Source organism: Camponotus vicinus, unplaced genomic scaffold (genome assembly GCF_025532165.1).
Source record: "Camponotus vicinus isolate PSW18456_S1 unplaced genomic scaffold, iyCamVici1.0 SCAF_9, whole genome shotgun sequence".
Lineage (NCBI taxonomy): Eukaryota > Metazoa > Arthropoda > Insecta > Hymenoptera > Formicidae > Camponotus > Camponotus vicinus.
In genome coordinates, this window is record NW_028141981.1 from 15,076,812 (window position 1) to 15,104,578 (window position 27,767).

Here is a 27,767-nt window from a genome sequence, read left to right on the forward strand (position 1 = left end):
ATATTTATACATATATGTGCGTGCATATACATTTAGTTTGCACTTTTTCCTTTAAGTTCTAAAAACTTTTTCTAGAAACTCTTTTAAAACGGAGAATTCTTTTCGAACGTAATTTACAAAAATAATAAATTTCTAATAAAATACATTGAATGTATTTTCCGAAATAATTTCTTTCGATTTCTAACAAACATTTATTGCAGGTGATTGTCGGCAATGATGTCAAATGGCCTAATGGCTTAACTCTAGATCTGATCGGCAAGAGAGTATATTGGGTAGATGCAAAGTTGAATATTATAGGTTCCTGCAATTATGATGGTACTGGTAGACGAACAGTTCTCTATTCTCCGAATAATCTCAGGCATCCCTTCAGTATTACAACCTTCGAAGATTATGTATATTGGACTGATTGGGACAAGGAAACGATCTTTAAAGCAAACAAATTTACTGGAAAGGAAGTGGAAGCCGTAACGTCGATCAGAACGCTTCAACATCCTATGGTGGTCCATGTATATCATCCTTATAGACAGCCCGATGGAATGAATCAGTGTCAGGCTGTCAACGGACACTGTAGCCATCTATGTTTGCCAGCTCCAAAAATCAACTCCAGATCGCCACTATTGTCATGTGCCTGTCCTGATGGCTTACGGTTATTACCCGATGGATTGATGTGCGTGGAAAATGGTGAGTCAAGAGAAAATATTATGAATGATAAATGGCTTTCCAACACAGAATCATTGCTGTTGTGTAATTTTCAATTTAATTTATTTGCTTTTCGTATATTGACCTTATTATAGTGGTCAATACAGAGAGAAACAAATGAATTAATGTGTTGATAGTTATACAACTGAACCATTTTTAGCATAATAACAAAAAATCAATAAAGCGAATAATTTTTAAATGAGATTTTACAAGTACTTGGAATGACATTGCATGTTATAAAATCTTTCTTTGTAGATGAATAGATTAATTAATTTATGAAAAGCTATTTATAATTTTTTTATGGATTTGCTGTGCAACATATGATGGGAATGAAATACATATATTCTCAAGAGATTGTTGCATGTTGTCATTTTTACTCTGGGCGCGTTTTTACTTACGCTTATTATGCAAAACAATAAGAAAGATGCACAAAATGTCATTGTTTCATTCAGATTTTTCGATTTTTTGTATTCGAGGATTATTATGCATGCATAACGTGCATATAACTATTAATCTTTCACAAAACTGTTACATATATGAATCATCTTGCATACAGGATTGGGAAGTAACGCGTTACTTGTAACGCCGTTACCGTTATAGTTACTTTTTTTTGGTAACGGCGTTACATTTTTTTTTCTGTAACTGTAACGATAACGTAGTTACATTCTTTTAGTAACGATAACGAATTTAACAGTTACTTTTACCGTTACTTTTCATATTTTGAAAATACTTATGACATCGTATTTCTGTCATATTCAATTTTTAGTCATCGACCGACATTCATATAAAATTCGATAATATTTCGGATGAAATTTATTGCTCTGAGAGGTGTCTGTGAAGCTGACACGACAATTTACGAATTTCAAAAAAATACTAAGAGTTCTGATAGCACTTTTCATAGTTCTACAGTTCCTGATAAAAATTAAAGAGTTCCGCATTCCTTATATTGAAAAGTCGAAATCGAAAAAATGTCGTGCTAACTTTGCGAATCTAGCACGACACTCTTCCCTCTAAAAAACCAAAACGCGTTGAATATTATTATTTTTAGCAAGAGTTCCCAATAATTCTGCTATAGTTCAGCCTATATATGCAATTTCAGACCGATATTTCAATAATTAATAATTTTTTATGAATTATTAATGTCCTCGACCAGCACGACACTTAATAAAAATGTGTCGTGCTGATGATTTTCCGTAGTTTTAACGGCAGTTCTGGACAATTCTATAAAAGTTCTATTCTTTAGAAACATTTTTCAAGCAGAGATTTTTTAAATAATTATTTATAACATAGTAAACGGTCGGAATGGTCTAAATGTCATGCTGGTCTAAATGTCATACTGGTCAAGAACATTAAAATTCGTAGATTGTCGTGCCAGCTTCACAGCCACCTCTGGAGCGATTAATGACATCATTGGTCAATCACAGTCATTTCAGTCGTCTGAGGAATGGATGTGAATGGCCAGCTTTTAAGTTTGACGTAATATCGGACGAGAGCATAACAAGAATGCAAATTTAGCTGTATTTATAAATTTAATGAAAATTAAAATTTTTTTATTTACATGTGAAGTTACATGTTAAGTGCTTTAAAATCTATATCTCTTTAAATTTTTTACGGTTTTGTAAATTTAAAATAAAGAATTTTGCTTTTATATTATTATTTTAATAAAAAATATTACTAAAGTAAATTTTTTATTTAATTCTATCTTGTTTTAACATTAAAAGTAACGGGAAAAGTAACGAATCGTTATTTTTGAAGTAACGGTAACGCTAACTAGTTACTTTTAAAAATAAGTAACTAATAACGGTAACGAGTAATTTTTTTTACTCGGTAACGAGTAACGGTAACGAGTTACTTTTAAAAAGTAACTTTCCCATCCCTGCTTGCATATATATACATTTATCAACGAAGTGTTATAAAAATATATAATGCTTGGATGCGAAAAAATTGTTACAAAATATATGTTATAATATAAATTATATTCAAACTTCTAGTGAACAAAATCGATCGTCTTCTAATAAGGATTTATACAAATTTAATTTTTATTAATATTCGATAGTTGCTAGAAGATGTTATGAGCTCATTATTTATGTCGTTTCATTTATTTGCATTCGTGTTGCATGAATTTGGGATATTCCAGTTACTACGACCGTAGCACCATCCACAGAAGCAGCAATGTTGCCGTTCAAGAGGCTCAAGCCTCTAAATGTTACAACGACTCTCAGTAAGTTTGGTTGAATGATATTTTCTTTAATTTATGCGGCTTTTTTGGGGACATATTACACATTTATTTAACTTTACCATTGTGCAGAATTAATTAACCATTTTAGGTATATTCATCTATTAATTTACGGTGATTCATTTTTAAATTGGATATATTTCATGCTGGATTTCATAAAATCGCTAATTAAGAATGTATTAGCATAACTTTAATATTTAAGAGTGAAACATTCAACGTAAGAATAAAAAAAAAATTTTTCTTTAAATAAAATAAATTATGTTATGAAAATCATTTCAAAATCGTCTGGAAAATATTTTAGATCTACATTGAATCAACTTCTGATTGCAATTTGAAATTAATTTTTTTTAACAAAAATATCAAAAAACAAATATTTCTGTTAACTCGAAGGACTCTTTCTAGTAATTAAACTTTAGAGACACAAAAACTCTAAAATCTTATTTATTAATTTTAATAAGTAAACGACTTCAAAATAAGTTACATAATATACAGGATATTTAATGTACAGAAAATATATATAAAAGATTGAGAAATTATTTCTTATTCTCGCATTTTTGTGGAAATATCATTCATGTTAATCAATGAATCCAAAAGAAAAATAATGTATTATATCTGAAGCCGCTTGTATATGAATAATTAATTAATACTTATTGTTATTTATTAAACATTATATACAATCGGTAAATTTGATTATTTATTTTACAAATATACATTTTTATTTGTAAAATCACATATAAAGGTAGTATTACTAAAGATACTTCTCTTATAAAATATAAATATGCCATATATATTGTGCATGTACCTTTTTTATAGAAAGCATAAGAATATAATTTAATTGAATGTTCTTCGTTCATATTTTTTATATTTAGATTCTTATTTTATACCTTTATCATGATTGCTGTAAAAATAAATTTATGGAGTTTTCGTTAATTAATTGTTTTAATTTTGCTACAATAATGAGTGTGCTGTAGTAGAAAAATATTTTTAGAATTTCTTCAAATTTGCCACATCATGATAACGTTTTGATTTGTATTAGTCTCTATTATGACATTGGTAACTTTATAATAAATATGCTATTTTTAGATCCATTATCTGCAGCAGACGCAGATGGAAAGAGAAATTTAGCAACCGAATCAACAGATCCTGGCTTAGTCGCCGGCATTGTGATAGGCGTAGTGTCCTTAGGACTATTATTACTCGCACTTGTAGCGGTACTTTGCTACAGGCATTATCTTCATCGTAATGTCACTAGTATGAACTTCGATAATCCCGTCTATAGGAAGACTACAGAGGATCAATTTAGTCTTGAAAAAAATAGATTTCCACTTCCCGCAGCTACAGTTGGAGAGGAGGTAAAATTTATATATTTTTTTAAACATGTTTAATAATTTCTTTCTATTTGAAAAGTTTTTATAATTCTTATAGAATAAAAACTATTAAATACTTTGACGAACAAAATTTCGCGGTATTTCTCAAAAAATTTTACGATATATTTTATTACTTATTTTTTTTCATACAGGCTCAGGAACCATTGACAAGTCCTGGAACAAATGATTATGTTTAAGACTCAATCTGTCTCAATGCAGAGGGCTTAACAGGCTAACGAAGTACTATATCGACCAAGTGATAAAACCATGTAAAGAAAACCGAGATATTTGCGTCGAAAGGGTCTGTCCAAATGCATCATGCCTGCGCTCGCTCGCAAACCTGCCAACCAACTGTGATTATGTTTATTTTTTGTATCTATTTCTTTACAAATTTTAGCACTTTGTCACTCAGATATATGTATATTATGCATTGCGTGTGCAACGTATTTAGATTTGTGCTCAGTGGCATAAAGGGAGAAATATCTGTAAACAAACTGTTGCCAAATAACGATCTTATCTTCATGTATCCAAGTAGTTTGATAAGAAAGTTTAAGATTCCTATCTAATATTTTTCCCATTTAAGCATGCATACGCACACATATAATTTGTAATATAATACTACTTTAGATGAATCTATATAGCATGGCCTGGCGCACGTAGCGTGTGATTCTACATGCGCTATGTATATGTAAGAAAATATCACAACTTGTTATTGTTTAATTATTTATTTAGGAATATGTAGTGTGAATTGCAAACTACTTTTTCAGTAGTCTTTAGAAGCACAAAATATTACTTTTTTTGAGTAGTATTTTATAGAAATCAAATGTAAATAATGCAAAATCTTACACATAATCTTCTTCCTTTCTTCTCGTGCTGTTCTTCCCATGAGCTGTTAAAACATGATATAAAAGTTATAGCGCATATTGTAAAATAAATTATCATCAAAGTAAAGCGAAGAATAAGCGAAATATGATCAATGTTTTTTGACCTAAATTACTGTAATTTTATATTTTTTATTATATCTATTATTATGTGCATACAAATCGTACATAGAAGGAAAAAATCGTTTTTGATGATTCAAGAACACATTTTTGATAATCATGTGATTTTTTTATTATTTTCATATTGTTTTCACAATATCATTCATGTTTAGATTTAATATATGTATTTAATATGTGTATTTATATTATTTGCTCTGTTATTTAAAAAAGAAATTGGAAACTGTAAGTAGAAAAAAAAGATGTATTGAAAGGAATTTCTCCTTTTATGTCTATATATAATGCATACAATGCCATGTAGACATATGTCACATATGTCTATATTCTTATGGACGGTTCACATTGCAGATGATGGAAATTGCTCCAAATATTATGTTATTATTTATACCTGCGATGTAACAAAAGGGAAAGCGATCATTGTTGTAATAATATGAGCTCAATGACACTAAATATGACTGTGCGTTCGTTAAAAGGAAAATGTTGTCAGGTACTACAACTTATTAAAAAGAAATCAGTGTATTTATATAGAATTATTGCGTCGGGCTTAAGAACTTTATTTACTATATAAATATGAATATGTATGTATATATGTATATATACATACATACATACATGCATATGTACATATATAGAGTATCATGAAAATTGAGTATAAAAACACCGCAGCAAAAGAATTCTCAAAAATTGGGTCATAATAAAAATGCATACAATTACTTTTTTATTCGAAGCAATAGCTTTTTAAAATAGAAATATAAAATTTAATCAGATATTAAAATAGATATAAAAATGAGACATAAAAATTATAAAATGGTTGAAAAAAAAAAACGTTTTGTGCAATTATTAACATTATCGTTTACGCGATTTTCATGAATGATGATTGTCTATTCATAATTTATATGATTTTTACAAAAGAAAATTCTGATATTTAAAAATTTATTTAAAATTTATTTAAAAATTTATTAAGCTTGAAATAAACATGTGATGTTTTTTATACTCAGCTTTTATAATATCTGTGTATGTATATAAAGGATGTTCTAATAAAGGCATGTATCAGTAACAAAAGATATTCTGAACGAATGTTGAATAGACACTTTTCATTTAATCTGTTTAATATCTGTTCCTTTTTTGCATTTTATATTTAATTAAATTATTAATTAAATTTTGATGAAATTTCTGCTAGGACAAAGTCGCATGTATCAAGCTACTGCTGATCCATATCTTTTTTTGGAATATCCTACATATGTATATTTATGATATATTATACCATTACTATATTAAATGTGAGACAAACGCGTTCTATTAGATAAGATTATTAAGAGATATTGTAATATTAGATTGATAAAAAGAGCTATGTATGTTGACAGATAGCAGATCGTTTTCACATAAATATAAAATTACATGTAACAATATTTTTATGCTTTTAAAAGTATAAAAAAGTTAATTTATGACTGTTAATAATTTATAGATACTTTATCTGGTCTTATTTCTATGGGACCAAAAAATTTTGTACCCAAACATAAATAATTTCTGTTTTTTATTTTCCTATAAAGATAATATAAAACAATCATGAGATACAAAAAAAAAACAGATGAAAGTTGCGCATAATTTCATATTTTTCTGTAAAAATTTTTAATGTATTTGTACGCTTGACTTTTCTTTACATCGATTAACAGATATCTTCCTATATCATTACTTTAATTTCTACTCTCTTGATTAATGAATGTGAATCCTATACCGAGCCGATTTTATCAACTGTTCCATCCACAATCAGTTGTCTGTTAACAGGAACATAGTGCAATCGTAAGTGCAAGAAAGCAAAGTCCAAAATTAAGATATAGAGGCTTGGTGGTAATTTTAATCAAAAAAATAGGAAGTGTGTGTGATGAGAGAGAGAGTTGCAATTAACTTGTGTAAATCATAAAGATATAACTTGTCCTAGCCAATCTATCTGCCAAAATTGTGTCAAACATTATTTCTATGCAACATATGTATATGTACATATATGTACAATAGGACTCTAAAATAGATCATCAAACTTTGCAGATATATTCTTGGACCAATTTAAAATTGATTTTTCTTAGCAAACATGTCAGTAGTCATTTATAAGTAATCTACGATATAAAACCTTCTTTAAAATGAAGAATTGAAAGACACTAACAATTTTTTAAATAACAAAACTTTATTTCTTTTTTTTAATTCTTATCTCTTTCTAATTTAACAAAATTTAAATTTCTTTTAAGATTAAAATTTTTTACTTTTTACATATGAAAAATGAACATAAAAATAAGAAGATATTAAGTCAAATTTCTGTTAAAAAAATTAATAATTAATATAAATATAAATATAATAATTTCAAATTGGTCACAGATTGTATCTATAAAATTTGATAACTTACTTTAGAATCATTCTGTATGTATATACAGGGTGAATCACATACACACACTTGCACACATAATGTGTTTATATCTGAAATATCTCTAATGCAATATCATTCATTCATAATTCACTCTGTATACATATTCGGAGTACACACGCGTACATAAATATATATATTTAAAAAATATATATAATTTATTATAATGAGATTATTGTATAAATAAATATATAAACTAAATTACAGTAATGCCATATTATTATCACACCTATGGAAAAGATTGCAAAATGTAAAATTTGTATATAAATAAGCCTATTTGAAAATATAAATAATGAATCTTATTTCTTTTCTCTGACTTGTGAATCTTCTTCGAGGTTCTTGTATCGGATATAATTAGCAAGCATGGTTCTCCTATTATTAGACTTATATAAAGGGATAGAACAGGTGTGTGTGAAGCCTTTCTATAAAGTTAATAATAGAAGAGTGTTATGCGCGTTTCTCTTGCAAACATATCGTGTATATAAAAAATATAAATTGTTTTTATTAAATTAATACTATTTTTTTCTACATAACGTGATTCGGTGAATATTTAAAAAAACTATTGAATTTTTACATGAATTATTTTACAAAAAATAAATGTATTTGTTAATAATAAAACGTTTTATATTGATTGTATCTTTTTATGTATAATTTATCTTGAAAACATGATTCGAAACATGATCTTCGACTTGGATAAATGCTCCTTTTTGTTTTGTGTTGTTAAAAAATTTGAAAATACTAAAATACTTGTTTTTGTGGAGACAAAGATATATAATAATCTCTCAAAAACGGAATAATAACTGCTTTTTAAAATTTTTCGTTTAACGTATTTTATTTCTTAATTACTTTATTAAATGATCTTTTTATAATAAAGTTATAAAAAAAATAAAAATAGTTTTTTGTAAAGTTAATGACACAAGAGTATATCACACTTGCTTATCGTCATTTGTTATTCCACTTAAAAACGAGATAAAAATAATCGTAACATGTGCGCACAGCATGTATCAAAAAACTACGCAACATAATTTTCGAGTAAACAGCACAATCCTATCATTTCTTATCTAATCCGGAGTTTACGAACGTTCGAGATGTAACCGATTCTTAGGCATCATTCATAATGTGCTACTACGATCTATTATACGCAATAATCATAAAATACAAGTTTTATTTATAATACGATTCTATTGCTTCGATACATTTTCTAATTTCGAAATGGGGCATTTTTGAATCTCGGGTCATCGAGCCATGGAAAAATCACGATGCTGACATAATATTTCCCTACGTACGAATGTATGTGTACATACACTCATCCCCTCTACACTAGCGCCAAGTGCCAAGCACTATTCGTACAGTGCGCGACAACGATCCTATCCTAGGCGGGGCAAGGGGAGCGTAGAAGTGACCAATCAGCTGGCAGCGTAGCAGTGGCTGATTGGTCAGTTCTACGCTCCCCTTGCTCCGCGTAGGACAGAATCGTTGACGCGCATTGTACGTGGTGGAAGGATGGAGTGGATGGACGTCGCGCTGTTGCGGTGTTGCGTAGTAGGTAAAGTCATACGGTAGGCAACGTGTGTTTCGCGAAGCGGCTCGTTAGAGGAAACGACATGATGATCAGCAATACCGGTTCACGCTTTTACGTGTGCTGTACGGCCGGGATTGTGATTGATGATGTTAGAACTAAGTGTATGAATAGTGACAATGCGTTGTGATCCTAGTAGTTGTCCTTGTTCGGTAAAGTCGCCGTCGTCGCCGTCGCCGTCGTCGTCGCCGCTGTCGTCGCCGCCGTCGCCGTCGTCGCCGTCACCGCCGTCGTCGTCGTCGTCATCGTCGTCGTCGCCGCCGCCGTCGTCGTCGTCGTCGTCGTCATCGCCGTCGCCGTCGTCGTCGTCGTCGTCGTCGCCGTCGTCGTCGCCGTCGTCGTCGTCGTCGCTGCTACCGCTGTCATCGTCGTCGTCGTCGTCGTCGCCGTCGTCGCCGTCGTCATCAGGCGCACATTATCACTACTTATCTCGGTATTTGGCACTGGTATCCCGACACGGTTTATCGTGGAATGGCTGCAGCCTTAAAGAAAAATTACTCACGCAGAAGATTGGCCGCCCTCACATTCCTCTCCAACATCTCTCTTGACGGCAGTCACCGGGACACCAAGTTAGCCGTCTTGTCACAAAGTGGCCCGACTCATGAGCGTACTCTAAGTGATGGCCAATCGGATCAACAAACAGTGCTTGAAGCATATCAGAGCGCTGACTTTGAAGTTTCCATGGAAGAGGCTCTAGAAGATTGCCCGGAAGAGGAGACGCATGATTTTTCACAAAATGAAATAATAGAGCAAACCGACTCTCCGCAATTAGTGCATAAAGGCACCGATCATAACTCCTATAGTTCTGATTCGGATGGACTACTCACACCTGCCAAGGCAGCAGTTACCATGTTCTTAGAGCAGGAGAGAAATCACCTGCAATTGTCTTATGGCATGCATGGTTCGTTTAGAGAACGGTAAATGTTTATTTATCAGCTCTCTATTGATCTGATAAATGGCGCTGTGTGTTCTTTAGTATCATAAATTAATTAAATTCATGAGACGCTTTTTCCTTATCGCTATACTCAAGAGTAGGTTACAACTTGTGCAGAGATAGAAGTCTGAGAATAAACATTTTTTAATATAGCAACAAATGAAATACTTTTCCAAAATCTTCTTCCCCCATCGTTCCTTTAAATTATTCGATAAAATTATCCAAAGTCAAGTGGTTTCTTACATTATTTCTTTTGATGATTCTTTTGATAATGATATCTATCAAAGAAATCTATTGATTCTGCATTTATCCTTATTATATTTTTTATGTTTACTTATAGAGAGAAGGAATAATTGAAACACACAACATAATCTATTGCGATATGATATGAAGGAAGTTAATAATTTGCATTTGAATTCTGTGATATAGTAACATTGAAAAATATTCATATTAGATACAAAAACGTTTTATTTTTAAAATATTTTATGTTTCAAAACAATCTATTGTAAACATCTAAATGCAAATTATTGTTCTAAATAACATATTGCTTATCAAAAGTAAATTAATGATAGATATTTATTTTATCTTTTTCATTTGTTTGAAAAATAGCTTGTAATAGCCTATAATAATTTTGAATAAATTATTAAATATTAGTTAATTATTAAAATATCTATTATGTTACATATTTTGAAAATATATTAAATTAATTATATAACTTTAGCATATAGATGACTTTAAAAAATTCAAAATGTATAGTAAACTTTGTATTAAAATCATTTTAAAATACATAAAATTTTATCAAACAATAATCTCTATAGGTATATTGCAAATGTTAATATAAATTATACACATTTCAAATATTTTAAATATTTATTTGATTATAAAAAGAACGTAAATATTAAGGCTATAATGTTTCATCTTTGGAAGATATTCTTGGTACAGATAGGATTGAATGACATTTATGGATTCAGATAACATTATCAAAAGCATACAGTATCACAAACATCAAGATACAGTATCAAAAAACATCAAGAAACTTGATTGCATTCCATTCATTGCCCGCATATCTATATGGGATATATTTCATGTATATGTATGGGATATATTTCAGGATGTAAAACTATTATCTCTTCATTTAGAGATTGTTTTAAAAGAAACTATTATCTCTTCATTTAGAGATTGTTTTAAAAGAAATATAGATGCATAGACAAGTTTTATATGATAAAAAATAAAAATATTGCACATTTTTATATGTATGAAATAAAAATTTCAGAGAAACAAGATAGATAATAAAACTTTACCTTTTGTTCCACCTTATAAATTAGATCTTATTTCTTGTATCATTTTATGTGAGTTAGTTATAAAAATATTTAAAATCAAAAATTGTGAAAAAATGATATTTAAGTTTTTATTAATAGAAGATTGAGAGATTTCAAATTATAAATATTAAATATATAACAAAATAGAATGATCATATACAAAATATGAATATATAATTCAATAGAGTATCATATACAAAAATTCTTTTTTTAGTATATATATTTTCTAATATAAATGCATTTTCAGATTATATTTATTTTGATACAAAATTGTATATTTTTAGAACCGGAACTACCGGAAGCGACTATTCTTTACCTGAAAGACGTGTGGGCTCTTTACAATATAAGAAGCGCATAAGTCATCAAACATCTACGCTTTCGGAAGACATTAAGCACCAATACAATAGTAGCAGTGAGAGCATTGGCTCCATACATTCAAAAGCCCAATTATCAAAACCAAAGACAAAGGCAGTGAACAGTGTGCAACCTATTTCTACAAATAGTGGCATAATACCAGAAGTTGCAAAGGAATTGCGTTTGATACAACGACCTGTGAATGCCTATAAATTTGGTGATGATAGACTGGTCTTGGTATCAAATCAGCATGTACCATTTGTAGTATTTTCTGCTATTCCATACAACAAAGGACAACGTTCTAGTTGGTAAAAACATCTCATTCCACACGAAAAAATATATATATTTATGAGGTTTTCTTAGGAATATATTATCTATTTCAATAATATTATCTTTGTTCTCGGTTATAAATTTTTTTTAAATTTACTTATAATAATAATTTATATATCATAATTACCACACATAATTTCCTATTTGTAACATATTGATTACATAAAATTAATCAATAATATCAAAATATTATTTAATATTTTTTATGTTATTTTTCTTCTAATATTCTCCTTTTTTAATAATTTACAATAATTTAATAAAATTCACATGAATTGTTACAATATTATTTACAGGTCAGAATTACGTAAAGACACAATTCGAAGAAAAAATGTATCATCTCAAAGACCATTATCAGCAATTAATGATAGTATTGATCCATTTGGATTGCTGGGTATAGAACATGCTAAAGATGGCCAGGTATATTAGTTACATTATCTTATCCATCTAATCTAAATGTTTTTGATAATAATAATGCTCATTTAATAATTAATTTTGTATAGGAAATATCTTATGGACAATTACTTGTACCATCTAGACAATTCCAAAGGGATAAAAAATTAAACTTTAATGAAAATGAAGCTATGGAATTTACGCATTTTATACCTAATAAACATCATGTGGTACAAAGGTATATAAAAACAAATATTTCTCCTAGTAGTAGCTTTTTTCTTCCTTTATGTTTCTTTGACACAAACCTTATAATTGAATATGTATATACACAAATGATGTATCTCCTATATGCGCTTTTATTCATGCATTTTATCTTTTAAATTCTTAGGTAAATTTTAAATAAACTAATGGAAATCCTTAAAAGTGTCAAAGCATTGTTCCTAATTTTCTTTATATAATATTTCTAATTATCTTTATAGAAGATATTTGTAGCTCTTATTGCTCGAGAGAGAAATATGTCTGTAAATATTTTCCATCAAATTTTCAGTGATAGTAAAACGATTTCTGAGTGAAACTCATTTATCAGAGAATTTCTCATCTTAACAATCACTCATAGCTCATGCAGTATTATATCTATAAACATTTTTTTCATCTCTTTCAGTATCATATAATGTGTACATGCATTCATATGTCATATACCTGTTTTATAACAAAACATGTCAACCATCTTTTTGCAGGACAAAAACAATTACTTGGAATGTGGATCACAAAAAATGGTAAAAACTATTATACAATATATATATGTGTAACGAGATATAGAAAAGCATTAGCTATAAACATACAATAATACAATAATACAACATATATATGACATACAACAGACATAAAGATCTACAAACCTATTTTTTAAAATCTTGTTATAATTCTGCAAAAGATGTGTTGTAAAGATCAAACATCAGATCATTCACAATCATTTTATGAATAAGAGATGTAACACTACTTTCCTTTTGTGTTAATGTATGAAAATTTAATGTAGATAATATATTATAATTTTAATATTTTAATGTGTGTGTGTGTGTGTGTGCGCGTGCGTGTGTGTGTGCGTGTGTGTATACACACACACACACACACACATATATGTGGAATAAAAATAATACATAAATATAATATTATTTATATATATTATATGAACAATATGTATAAATATTATAAAGTCTTTCTTTAATATAATTTCTTTTTAAATATATTAAATTTTTGTACTATCAAAATTTTGTACTATCATATTATTATTACATGCAGTAATAATAATGCAGTATTTCTATAATAATAAATATAAATCATGTTATAAATTTTTATCATTTATCATACAAATTTCTTAGATCATCTCTTCAACATATATGTATATGTCTATTGTATAAAAAAACATTTTTATTTATGAGAATAACTAATAAATATTCACATACTATATATAGAATAATTTCATATATACTTATATGTATAAAAAATACTTGTTTATTCGTAAGTATTCTAAAAATATTGTGTGTGTGTGTGTGTGTGTGTGTGTGTATGTGTGTGTGTTGTGTGTGTGTGTGTATACATGTAATATTTTTATACACTTTAATTAATAATATTCTAATAAGTTTTTTTTAACAAAATTGTAGATTTATTAAAAAAAACCTGTACTTTTTTTGAAAAGTGCATTAAAGATTTCTGGCATATTATATATAATTAAATTAAATATAAGTAATTTAAACATGTATGAAATATATATATAGATTTTTTTTTAGCAAAGAAATTTATCAGAAAATATTACATTTTATATTAACTTTTAGATTTTTAAAAATTTAATATACATATATATATATATCGAAATAAAGTTTACTTAAAAGTTTTTATTACAATATTTTTCTATTTGATATTCAAAGATTAATAACATTTTTAAATTTTTATAAATACTTCTAATACTAAGTCTTAAATTATAAATATTTATGGGGAGAGATACTTTAGTTCTAGAGCACATTGTATATTGCATGTCAGAAAATAAAAAAAATATATTTTTATATTAATCTTTTTTCCTTTATTTTAGGTGTCTATCTTATGATACAGCTACAAGTCGGGCTCATTATATAACTTCTGAGTCTCCACCAGTGTCTTTCAGTGCTGATTCCAAAGGTAAGCACAAGAAATGTAATGTTTCTTTAAATTTTTTTATCAAATTAATATACATTAATATACTAATATAATTATCTAATTATCTTATTGCATATTATTGCATATTATTATAGCTTACGAATGGGATGAGCAATCTGCCCAGTATAATCCAAATTTATTGGATGATCCAGAACTTATCGCTGGGAAACATAGAACGCTATTGACATTCACATCATATATGGTATGTAATTTAATTAATTTTCATTGTTTTAATATTGCATAATATTCATTGTTTTAATATTGCATAATATTTTTACTATAATTAATATATAAATTAATATTTCACTTAATAGGCATCTGTTATCGATTATGTAAGACCTTCCGACTTGAAAAAAGAATTAAATGATAAATTCAAGGAGAAGTTTCCACACATTCAACTCACTCTCAGTAAGCTTCGTAGGTTAGTATTATTTATATATTATTTATATAAATTCTTTATCTTCTCTCTCCTACTATTACTTTCTTATTCCAGTTTAAAACGGGAAATGAGGAAAATAGCTAAATTAGAGTATGGCATCGATTTACTTACTGTTGCAATGGCTTATGTATATTTTGAGAAGCTTATTCTTCGAAATATCGTAACAAAGCAAACACGGAAATTATGCGCTGGTGCTTGTTTACTTCTTGCAGCAAAATTAAATGATGTGAAGGGTGATATTCTTAAATCACTCATTGAGGTATTTTTATATTATATTTTGTGTTATATAATGAAATTTTTTCTTTATATGCAATAATTATCTTTTCTATTATTTGCAGAGAATTGAGGGTGTATTCCGTTTAAATCGCAAAGACTTAATTACATCTGAATTTGCCGTATTGGTGGCTTTAGAATTTGGTCTGCATCTGCCAACATGGGAAATATTCCCTCATTATCAGCGATTGATCTATGAGTCCTGACATTCTTTCATTCTTTCTATGCAATCCCCAAATTTCTTTTTGAAAAATCTCAGCAGTAAAGCATATCCATATTAATCTTAATAATTTGGAAGCTATATATTAATAAGCTTCAAAACTTTCTATTATATTATATATTATATATTTGAAATATTTTTTTTGTTCATTTCTTTGACTTATTTCAGTTATGTACACATGTACAGCAATGATTTAATATGAAGAACTCTTTCAAAGTAATAACAATTGAAAAAAACAGTGATTTCTTATTGTAATAGTTTTTCTATGAGTTACCAATGTAGTACTTGCTGTGAATATTTTATTATTTGAACATATTTCATTTCTCTTGTTTAAATATTAGAAAATAATTGAGATAAGATTAAAAAGAAATATTTAACTACCGTATGATTTAAATATTTGTTTAACTAAATATCACATATATATATGCGTGCAAAAGAAAAAGAGATTTGTAAAATATTTTGACTTTGAGTTACTTTTCATGAAAAATATTATATCAGCGGTTTTGTGATATACAGTCTTTTTTAGATAAGATACTAAAAATACGTAGATATTTAAATAATAACTTTAAAAGTAAGTTTATTTTCATGATTGTGCATTTTATATATTTCAGTTTTATTCATCAAAATACATATACAGTCTATCAGTTTCTCTAGAATACTAGAGCAATGCTTGAAACAAGATATCCAAATAACTCCTTTTTATTTGACTTGTTTCAGATAAAGATGTGATCAGAGAAAAATATTGAGTATAGTTGGGTTTTTTAACATACCACGAATTTTTCTGAAATATTTTTCTTTTTAATTTAATAGAGAAAAATTATTTAGATAACTTATCCTTGTGCAGCATCTTGTCTTGTGTTATATTATATATTTCATGAAACCGCTGCTATTTTGATTACATATACAAATTCATTTCTTTAATAGAATAAAAATTTACTTTGTTTTGGAAGGGAAAAAGAATCTTAACAAAAAATTGCTGTATGTGCAAAAGAATTAACAAGAATAAACTTGATACTTCTTATAAAAGTAAGAACAGTAATAAAATATATTAAGTATAGATATATCAAATACATACGACAAGATATGAAAATAGCTTAGAAAGTACATTTCTCACCAATATTAGCATAATAGTCAAAATTTAAAATATATACTTTGTGGTAGTAAATAATGATTAAAAATGTGAATATAATTAATTTTTTGGAATAATATTTTATTAATTCTACAATACAAATTTACAATAATAATTATATTACAATTATATAACAGTATGAAACAAGGTTTAAAAAATTCCATATAAGTGTTCTTTTAATGAAAGTTATTATATGTGTAGATATTATATAAAAATTCATGATACATAGAATTTTTTTATTAAAGTTTCTCATTTTTTTGTGGTATCTGTATTAAGTATTTCTGATGTGTCTATACAAAGTTATTTAAAATTTGTACTTTGCATTATAACAAATATTTTTATAGTCTCTTTTGATATAGATTATAGATTAGAAATAATCATTATTGTTTTAAGTGTTATTAGAAAATGACTGTGTATTTCTCTCATTTTTAAATCCTCTTTGTTTTATAACATAAATGTAAGTTGTTGTTTTTTCTTTTTTTTTTATTGCGTATATAGTTTATAAAGTAATACGTAATATAATACCAGTCTTTTATTTTTTCAATTAATTTCAAGTATCTTCTCCAATTTAATCAATTGATAATCCTGATCAAATTGTAAATATATAGAAGTTAAATGAGTGTGATAAAGATAAATGCTTATAGCATTATAAAATAATAATCTATATCCTATATATTATATATTTTATTATTTTGTTATATTTAAGCTAATGTTCTTTTTAGAGATTACTAATATATTTTACAGATATTTTTTAAATTAGAATATATAGATGTATCCATTATTTTTAGAAAGATATTAGGAATGTAGAAATGTCTCTTTCTAAAGTGTAGTTTTACTCAAGATATCATTATATCATTTTATTCAAAAATTGACCAAATTAAATATGCTTAATATACATAGTTCTTATTTATATACTATATATTATACAAAATCTTTCCATCGTAAAAGCATACCAGTGAGACTTAAATTATATTTAAACTGACTTGTAGTATGTGCTGTGCTCAATTATATTTATCCATAAAATTGATATTTCGCTCAATTTTAACATATATATATATATATATGAGCTCTATTAATTTTTTTAGAACCATTATAATACATTCTGATCGATTCAGTCAAATTAATTTTTACTTTCACAGATAACTTAAGAGCATCATAGTATTATTCTTTGTTTTACATTATTAATTTTATTACAATATATATTATTTTCTTCTAAATTTTCACAAAATTTAAAAATAAAAATACAGTAAAAAACAATATGCCAGATATATACATATGATTTATATTATTATTTGTACACAATCAGCTTTTTGAAATTGGAAGGAAAGAAAAGATAGACTTTTAACATACCATTCTTGTAAGTCAAAACTATAATTGAATAAGTGCTTATAAAAAATATAAAAGAGAGTTGGATTATTGGCTTATATAAAAAGTAGAATATGTAGGAAATTTGATGTATATCTTTATGCAATGTCCCGTTTAGAACTAAATATATGGGATTCTGAGTTTTATTTGTGGACTATGAAGATGATATTATATCATGAACTGAGAATCATTTAGCCCTGTTTGATCCTAAGCCTGTGATGTGAATATAATTTTTTTGTGTTTAAAAATATAGTGGTAGCTTTAAAAATTAATTTTTATGTAAACTACAATATATATAATATATATAATATCACTTATTCTAATTTTATATCATAAGATAAAGTATATAATACTTCAATAATAGTCCAGTAAATATTTAGTATACTCATTACTCTATTATCTTTCTTGTTTTAAAAGTCAATTTTAGGCTGAAGTGACTGATTCTTATATTTGTCGAAGTAAATCTCACATAAATATATATAAAATGTCCACATTATGCATTTTCTCTCGACAATGAATTTACAATATATCTATTTTAAGCTTTAAAGCTTTAGAGATTTAAATACCGCATTAAAATTATAATAAATTCTGTTTGAAGAACGAATAAGCATGTATTATTTATTTGTATTTCTTTTATTGATAAAAATTCTGATTCTTCATCATACGTAACTTAAAAATTGGTGCATCACTATTTAGGAAAACGCTATTTTAATTTGTTTTTAATAATGTTCAGAGAGAAAATGCACAATGGCTATATGTATATGCATATAGTAATCCATTTTACATAATATAATACATGTCTGGAACAAACTTTTAACAATAATAAGTTATATATTCTAGTATGTAATGGTGTGTCAATTAAAATAGAATACACTCTATGATATTGTACTTATGATGGATAACAAATTTTCTTTTTTGAAAAAAAACTTAATATTATTTTTCTGATTTATACATAATTGTATAATTTATCTTATGTCTATATATATATATATATATATATATATATATATATATATATCAATATTGTATCAATGACGTTTGAAATATATATACATGTGTACATTACATATGACTAATTTCCATTCTATATAAAATATATTGTCGTGGAGAGCTTTCTATAAATAATTAGCTTATAATTATTTATTGTATAATTGATTCTCTTTACAAAATAGAAAAATTTTGAAACGTCTTTCAAATAACTCAGTTTTTCATACGATTTGTTTTTGGCCATATTTATATGTAATGTCCTATCATTATAGATACCTAATAATTTCTTTTTTAACCGATTTGAAACAGATTTTTTTCTTTTAACGAATATAATTTACGTAAAATCTCAACTTTATATTATGGAACATTCTTGTAAATTGTATGTATGTAGTTCATTTAGCGCGGGAAAATGCTGCTCGTTGATTCGCCAATTCATGCCGCATTAGTTGCATTGTTTTTCAATTTTACCACACGTGTGATTTCCTTCTTTTCATATATTTTTTCAATTTCTCGTAGTACATTAATATTTGCACCTCGTGCGAGTGACATTACATACAATGCTATTAAAATTATTCTGTTTCAATACTTTGTACGTTATCTTAACTTATTTGAAAGTATGACCAATCGTGTCTTTCTTCCGCGATACTTGATTGGTCATGGAAGACAATACGCAATAAAAGACGTCATCCGTCGAGTGAAAAGCCACGGCCACTTCGATACAGGTCATAGCCGTGAACGGTTACGATTGTATCAACGTGTTTTGGAAGCTTCCTAGTTGTGAAACCTAATCATTTCGAGGTCATACAAGGATATTAAGTGAGTATGCGATTTTGAATATCTGAATAATTCCTGCGATTGGAAGTTTCAGTCATCTTTACATTTAATATCTCGACAATATGACTCATTATGTTGATGTAGACAAGCATGTGTCGGGACTGCGTAATCATAAGAAAACAAAAGGCGCGTACTGTTAAAAGCACGCCAAATTCGTAAAAAAAAAAAAAGCAAAAGGTGTGTCAATTGTGAATTGAGTTAGCAAACGTCCAATTTGAATATTTTTTTTCGCTAAAAATACAAGTAGAGAATTTATTTAATTTTAGTTAATTTGAATTACGCTTTACAAAAATACACGTATATACGTGATATTACAAGCAAGATTTTTGGAAGTATGTCCTACACAATTCTATGTATATGTGTAGGAATATATTATAAAGAAAAGATATTCTCTCTTCTTTCACTTATAAAATTACATTTTGTCTACAAGATCATATAATCTGTACTCCAAGATATACAATTACATAAATATTTTTAAATTGTAGTAACCACAAAATAAGATAATGATATCAATACAAAGAGAATACAAGAGAATATCCTACTCAAATAAATGCTGTCTTAGAAAATGGAATTGCAAAATTACGTAGCAAATCTATGTTTGTTCTCGACATTAACTTAACATATGCAAATAATTATTTTTTACTTTTTCCTTATATATTTGGAATTTGCTGAATAAACTTTTTGAATTTTGATTATAATTTGAACAAAATCAACCATTGACAAATTGTAATTTGATGATATTACAAATAATTTCTTTAAATCAATCTCGTATCTTATCTAGTTTATTTATTTCCAAATAGATTTTTCTAGTAAAATGTCAAATAAAATAAAAAGAGAAAATATGATTTTATAAGAAAATATTTCAAAAATTATAATTCTATTTTTTTATATTTAATATCTTTTTATACGTATTTAGGCGTGTTATTTAAAATTATTTTATGTAATTTAAAATGTTTAGAAAATTATCTATTTTTTTTTTTTAAGTAGAAATTCTGATGTTTTAGACATATTTTCAAATGTATCCATTTCATTTAAATCATAATCAAAATAAAATATGGTTAAAATTAGGCGAATTATTTCAGAAATATTTTATATATAATTTTGTTTTTATCAAAATTATTAAATTTTTAGATATGTCCCATCAAGGAGATAGAGGTTTCAACCCCTCTGAGCCATCAACTAGTAGTGGACGTAAGAAACCTTACTCTAGACCTTCACAATCAGTAAGTTAAAAGTAATATAGTACATCATATTAAATAGAAATAATTACACGTTTTTCCAAGTGTTATTTGAAAAACATTATAAATTGCAATATAATTTACATTTCTTATATTTATTTAGTTTTTACAAATATCTAGTATTAAATATTGATTAGTTATTATATTAATATTAAGTTATTATATTTATATTAATTTTTTAAAGTATTGGTATTGAAAATGATAATATATTTTATTCATATTTCACTGATATTTTATTTTAATTTCAATTTTTAGAAATAATTATCTTTTTTTATAATAATTTTATATACTTATTAGAATCAATCAAAAAGAAATCTCGCATAAAATTTATTATTTATTAATGAGAGAGAAAGAAAGAAAGAACATTTGGATTTTATATATATATATATATATATATATATATATATATATATATATATATATATATATATATATATAAAATTGTATCCCTTAATTATACTTTTTAATTGAATATGTATTTTTTCTTACAGGAGTATTCTGTAAAAGGAATAGTAAAGGTTAGTATGTAATTAATAATATGACAATAATTTAGCTTTGTTTTATGCTAGATATTATATACACATAGATCAAAAATACTTATTTTAATATTAATATGATAATGCATGAAGAGGGAACATTTCAAAGGCATGTTATTTTGAAAATTTTATATTCAACATTTATTTTTTTTAATAAGAATTTTATAATTATTAATATACAATTTTTGTGTACACAAATTTAAAAGATTTATGTGTGAATATAAAAGATGATATTATTATTATTATTATTATTATTATTATTATTATTATTATTATTATTATTATTGTTGTTGTTATTGTTATTATTAGGATGTCTGCCATGAAGGTGATGCAAGTACCTCTACATATTCACCACAATCTACTGAACCTGTAAAAATTAAATCAGGTATTTTATTTTCTAATCTCTTTTTATTAGATTCTTTCATCTTAGTTTTTTTAATTATTATTTTATAATTATTAATTTTATATATATATATATTAAAGTTATATAATATATAAAATTTACATTTTTAAATAATATATAAATCAAAGAAATTCTTTGAAAATTTGATGCGAGAAAAAATTATATACTTATAATTTTATACTTTGTACTTATAATTTTATAATTATAACTTACAATTAGTAAAAATCTTCATATATAATTTATAGAAAGTGGAGATGCTGCATCGACAAAAGAAACACGTGGTCGACGCAAGATGGAAATTATTTATGTCACTAAACCAGCAAATTTAGTAACTAAAAAAGGTTTGTTTAGAAATTTTTAAAACTTTTGTGTTAATCTTTTATTAGTTTATCATCTATATTAATTGTACATTGAAGAGTACATTTTTAATTTTTTTTTACAATATTAATATTATATATATAAGCCAATTTATATATATTATATACAGCAAGTGATTAATATTTATATTATATCTTTGTAATATTTAATTTTTATTTTTATTAATTTATAGGAACGTCTGGGAGACCTGTATCATTGCAAACAAATCATTTTAGAGTGCCTACAGTACCTGATTGGTGTCTTTATAAATATCGCGTTGATTTTGAACCAGAAGAAACTCGTACATATATTAAAAAAGGTTTGCTTAGACTTCATAAAGAAAGAGTTGGTGCATATATCTTCGATGGTACAATCTTGTATACAACCTGTCGTTTATCAGATGTAAGTATTATATATCAATATTTCATATTACTATTTGGATAAATAGAATATATAATTCAAACATTTTTATAAATAAATGCAAAAAATTTTTAGAGAGTGGAACTGGTGTCTACTAGACAATCTGACGATACGCCTATTAAAATCGTTATACGTTTAGTTGGAGACATGATGCGAGATGATCCACATTATATACAATTCTTTAATATAATAATGAGAAAATGCCTAGAACATTTAAAATTGCAACTGGTTGGCCGTGAATATTACGACGCTCGAAACAAGGTTAATAAAAATTTATATTGATATATTTACATTTTACTGAAAGTTTAATAACTTTTATATATGTTTTTATGTAATGATTTTGTATATATTATAGGTTAGCATACATCAATTTAGATTAGAATTATGGCCCGGATATATTACATCTATCAGGCAATATGAACATGATATTCTAATGTGCGCTGAAATAACACATAAAGTAATGCGTCAAGAAACTTTATTAGATATATTAGGTGATTGCTACAGACGTGGTGGGGATTATAGAGTAAGTATTAAAATTTTTATTTGTATACTTTACATTTTCGTATTTTATTTTATACATATAGAAAATATTTGTATATAAATGTTTTACAAGATTTAATTTATGTGAGGCATATTTTTTCCTTTAGAGATAAATTCAGCATTGTAAAGTGAATTAAAATTTATCTAAATATATGCTTTCTCACTTTATGAGTAATTTAAGTTATTATATATACACATATATGTATATTTTATATAATGTTTTTATCATTGTCAGAATATATAAATATGTAAAATAATTTCTAGTAACTGTCATTCTTTTGGCAAATATAAGATTTTAATTTGAGACTGACGTTCTCTAAATAGATTGAATGTACATAAAAAAAGAATTTTGATATTTCTTTTCTTTGATATATTATTTCTCTTTGAAAAGAAATAAAAAAATGATGGTTATTAGAAATTATTTTTCATATTTATATATACTGACAATGATAAATTATATAAAATATACATACGTACATGTGTGTGTGTGTGTGTGTGTGTATAAAAATTGTATATAAATTTCCAGAAAGAGTTTTGCAACAGTGTGATTGGAATTATTGCACTTACGGATTATAATAATAATACATATCGTATCGAAGATGTCGATTTTGATACAAGTCCTTCTTCAACATTTTCTATGAAATCTGGTGAAAGTATATCTTATCAAGAATATTATAAAAGAAAATACAATATCACAATAACAAATGCCACACAACCAATGTTAGTGACGAAAACAAAATCAAAGACAAGGAATGCTGGTCAAGGAGAATTTGTTTATCTAGTTCCTGAATTGTGCCGTGCTACAGGTTGTGTGCGAATATTTTACGATACTTTCTTTTGTTAATGCATAAATTCTTTTCACTTGGCAGATAAATATTATATAACATTTTTGTTTTATATAAATTGTGCACTAATCCAATTATTTATATTATAGGTCTAACTGATAATATGAGAGAAAATTTCCATCTTATGAGAGCACTAGCTACACATACTCGTGTCTCACCCGAATCTCGAATTGATAAACTGATGAGATTTAATAGTAGACTTCGTCAAGAGACAAAAGTTATAGATGAACTTAAAGACTGGAATATGAAATTAGATAGAAATTTACTTGAAGTTCCTGCTCGTGTATTAGCTCCTGAAAGACTTGTATTTGCTAATAATAGTAAGATTAACTGTGTAGAAGGAGATTGGACGAGACAAATGCAAAAAGCACGTTTATTCCAATCTGTTCATTTGAAACATTGGATAATAATTGCAAACCAACGAGATACTCAGGCTGTAAAGGTGAATAATTTATAATTAATCAAAACAAATATAAAGGATAACGTATATTTAAGTTTTATATATATATATATATATATATATATATATATATATATATTTATTTATTTATTTATTTTTTAATACAAATTATCTTTATCTTGCTAATCTAATTTTACAGAACTTTATGCATAACCTAAGTAAAGTATCAAGTGGAATATCATTCCGAATTGATCAGCCGCAAATACATTGGTTGCGCGATGATAAATCGAGCGTATATGCCGAGACTCTCGAATTCATTCTTAGCAAGAATATGCCTGACTTAGTATTCTGCGTAGTGAGCAATAATCGCGTTGACCGTTACGCAGCAATTAAAAAGAAATGTTGTGTAGATAGACCCGTACCATCACAAGTTATTTTACAAAAAAATTTGGACGGAAGAAATGCCATGACTATTGCTACGAAAGTAGCGATACAGATGAACTGTAAATTGGGTGGTGCACCTTGGCATATTGAATGCCCCTTAAGAGGATTAATGACTATTGGTTTTGATATATGTCACGATTCGAACACGAAGGGCAGAGATTTTCGTAAGTATTATTTAAATATCGTTTTGAGAGATGTATTATTTTAATGTCCTGAAAACTCTGTATTTATATTATATTCTCTTACTGTCTAAATTTCGTATATTTTTTCTGCATAACGTTTCATATAATCATAAATTGAATATAAATGAAATTTTTTATATGATTACAGTGGCAATGGTGGCAACTATCGATCAAACACTGACGCGATACTATAGCTCTATTACTTTATATCATAATAGCGAGGAGCTCGTAGAGCAACTTTGTACAAATGTATGCAAGGCTGTGCAAGCTTATCGTTCTCTAAATAAGGCTTTACCTATGTACCTTGTAATTTATCGTGATGGTGTCAGTGAAGGTCAAATACCGCATGTTTGCGAAAATGAAGTAGAAGGTCTAAAAAAGAAGCTTGAAGAAGTATATTATGGTCCAAATTTCAAGATGATATTTATAATTGTGTCTAAACGAGTTAACATTCGACTTTTCAAGAATAGAAACAATCCTGAGATTGGTACTGTCGTTGACGACGTTATAACTAGCCCGTTTAAATACGACTTCTTTCTTGTATCGCAAAATGTCAGACAAGGCACTGTTTCGCCAACTTCATACAATATTATTTCGGATAACACAGGCTTAAACGCAGAAATAATACAAAACTTAACTTACAAATTAACACACATGTATTATAATTGCTCAAGTACCGTTCGAGTACCGGCGCCTTGTCATTATGCGCAAAAGCTATCGTTCTTAGTGGGACGAATTCTTCATCGACCTCCAAGTACGCAGCTGGAAAATAAGCTGTATTTCTTGTGATATAACACAAATATCTCTTTTCATGATAGATTTACTTGGTATATTATGCTTAGTATATTATACTTAGTATATTTTTATAACTTTTAGATGATTAAGAAGACAGCGGTTAAATGTGTTCATGATTTTATTTTTATATATCCTGGAATACTTGATGTGTGCATTACTATTAGATTATAAGATTTTCTACGTAACTTGTTACATACAGTACCAAAAATTGTTCCAAAAAAGTCTATTCTATTTGATTTATTATAAATAGATACACGATATTAACACATTGTATAAGATGCTATAGTTTTTCTTTTTTTTTTTCCTTTTCTTTTTGACATCTTTAATATATGAACATTAAAATAATTACTATTAGTTTAAATTTTTAATATAGATATCAAATATAGCTTAATAACTCTTTTTTTAAATAATGCATATAGTTTAATAGTATTATATTATGATAGATACATAGAATTATGATGACTGATAAATATGTGAATAATGTTAGACTTTTAATTTTATTTTCGAATTATAAAAGATTTTATTATACATCAGCCATATATTTTTAAAATACACAGTTATGTATAAGAATATAAATGCATTTATACATAATATATAGCTATAACAAAGAAGTCGGACAATCAACATTATTTCATATATATAGTTTAGAGAAACAAAGAACAAATATAAATCAAATTACTTGTAGCGAATTCGATTGGATACACTGGTGCACATTAAAGACATATATATAAATTTACAATAATGTAATTAAAATAATAAGGTAATTAATATTACAAGTTATTATTATATACTTATACAGTCAATATTGTTATTCAATACTAATGACTAGTAGACTTAATTATTTTACTTATTTTAGTCATTTATGCTGTTGTTGAAACAATCTTTAAATACACCAGTGCACCCAACTGAATTCGCTATTAATATAAAAATGTGATACTTATTTTAATTTCATACAGTCAAATGATAATTCTGGATTTAAAGTAAAAGATTGTTAAGATTTATATGATTACTATATCGGGGGATAGTTGCAATAGTATACTTTCCTCTCTTTCATGATCAATTCATTTATTTTATGTTGATACATATATAATGAGCTGAATAGATACTTATTATTTTAATACATAAAATAAAATGCATTTTACTTATGTCTTATACAGTGTATACAGCATATACATATTTATGTCATCAACACAATTGCAGCAGTATATGAGTTTGAAGGAAGCGAAACGTTTGAAACAATACAAGCTATAAATGTTCTGAATAGAATAAGAAACTGTCATAAATTTTATGATTATAAATATATTTTTGTTATAAACTTGATAAAAATATATTTTCAATATAATACGAATAATTTATTGTATGACAACACCAACTTAGATATATTAAAAAATTAGATTAAATTAAATTAAAAATTAAGTTAATCTTTATTTCTTACAAAGTAGGATCATTTGTATCATCGTAGTACGACAATATTAAATATGCCTTAATTTCTAACATTCCTCTTTGACTTTCATAAGTCGGAATTTAAAAATTACATATATATGTGTGTGT

The 27,767-nt window shown here is 26.6% G+C and overlaps 3 protein-coding genes across 9 annotated transcripts in view; all 3 read left to right on the plus strand.

Annotated features, from left to right (window-relative positions):
• The window catches only part of LOC145977441 (low-density lipoprotein receptor), a 30,419-nt gene extending 22,500 nt beyond the window's left edge, over window positions 1–7,919 (plus strand). For 2 of the 4 annotated variants that reach the window (XM_083109443.1, XM_083109442.1), the window contains exons 10-13: window positions 201–681; window positions 2,837–2,920; window positions 4,019–4,287; window positions 4,455–7,919. In XM_083109443.1, coding sequence (XP_082965569.1) covers window positions 201–681; window positions 2,837–2,920; window positions 4,019–4,287; window positions 4,455–4,499 — 879 coding nt within the window. In that variant the 3' untranslated portion in view covers window positions 4,500–7,919. The remainder of the gene's footprint in view (window positions 1–200; window positions 682–2,836; window positions 2,921–4,018; window positions 4,288–4,454) is intronic. The other 2 variants (XR_014440503.1, XM_083109444.1) reach the window with 2 other exon arrangements.
• A 1,275-nt stretch (window positions 7,920–9,194) lies between these two features.
• Window positions 9,195–19,123, plus strand: LOC145977442 (CDK5 and ABL1 enzyme substrate 2). 3 transcript variants are annotated; one of them, XM_083109445.1, is made up of 11 exons: window positions 9,195–9,725; window positions 9,799–10,209; window positions 11,830–12,207; window positions 12,523–12,646; window positions 12,730–12,857; window positions 13,357–13,395; window positions 14,706–14,791; window positions 14,905–15,011; window positions 15,124–15,230; window positions 15,303–15,507; window positions 15,587–19,123. In XM_083109445.1, the coding sequence occupies exons 1-11, from the start codon at window positions 9,412–9,414 to the stop codon at window positions 15,725–15,727; spliced, it is 2,040 nt and encodes a 679-aa protein (XP_082965571.1). In that variant the 5' UTR covers window positions 9,195–9,411; the 3' UTR covers window positions 15,728–19,123. The 3 variants fall into 3 exon arrangements, with proteins under 3 accessions (XP_082965571.1, XP_082965572.1, XP_082965573.1); XM_083109446.1 differs by lacking the exon at window positions 13,357–13,395; XM_083109447.1 differs by having other exon boundaries at window positions 9,583–10,209.
• A 787-nt stretch (window positions 19,124–19,910) lies between these two features.
• On the plus strand, window positions 19,911–27,723 carry LOC145976996 (piwi-like protein Siwi). Of its 2 annotated transcripts, none has more exons than XM_083108608.1 (12): window positions 19,911–20,038; window positions 21,188–21,279; window positions 21,786–21,812; window positions 22,140–22,215; window positions 22,479–22,574; window positions 22,784–22,992; window positions 23,086–23,271; window positions 23,366–23,533; window positions 24,077–24,356; window positions 24,485–24,837; window positions 24,995–25,403; window positions 25,570–27,723. In XM_083108608.1, the coding sequence occupies exons 2-12, from the start codon at window positions 21,190–21,192 to the stop codon at window positions 26,208–26,210; spliced, it is 2,535 nt and encodes an 844-aa protein (XP_082964734.1). In that variant the 5' UTR covers window positions 19,911–20,038; window positions 21,188–21,189; the 3' UTR covers window positions 26,211–27,723. The 2 variants fall into 2 exon arrangements, with proteins under 2 accessions (XP_082964734.1, XP_082964735.1); XM_083108609.1 differs by lacking the exon at window positions 19,911–20,038 and adding an exon at window positions 20,260–20,388.
• Window positions 27,724–27,767: the final 44 nt, after the last annotated feature.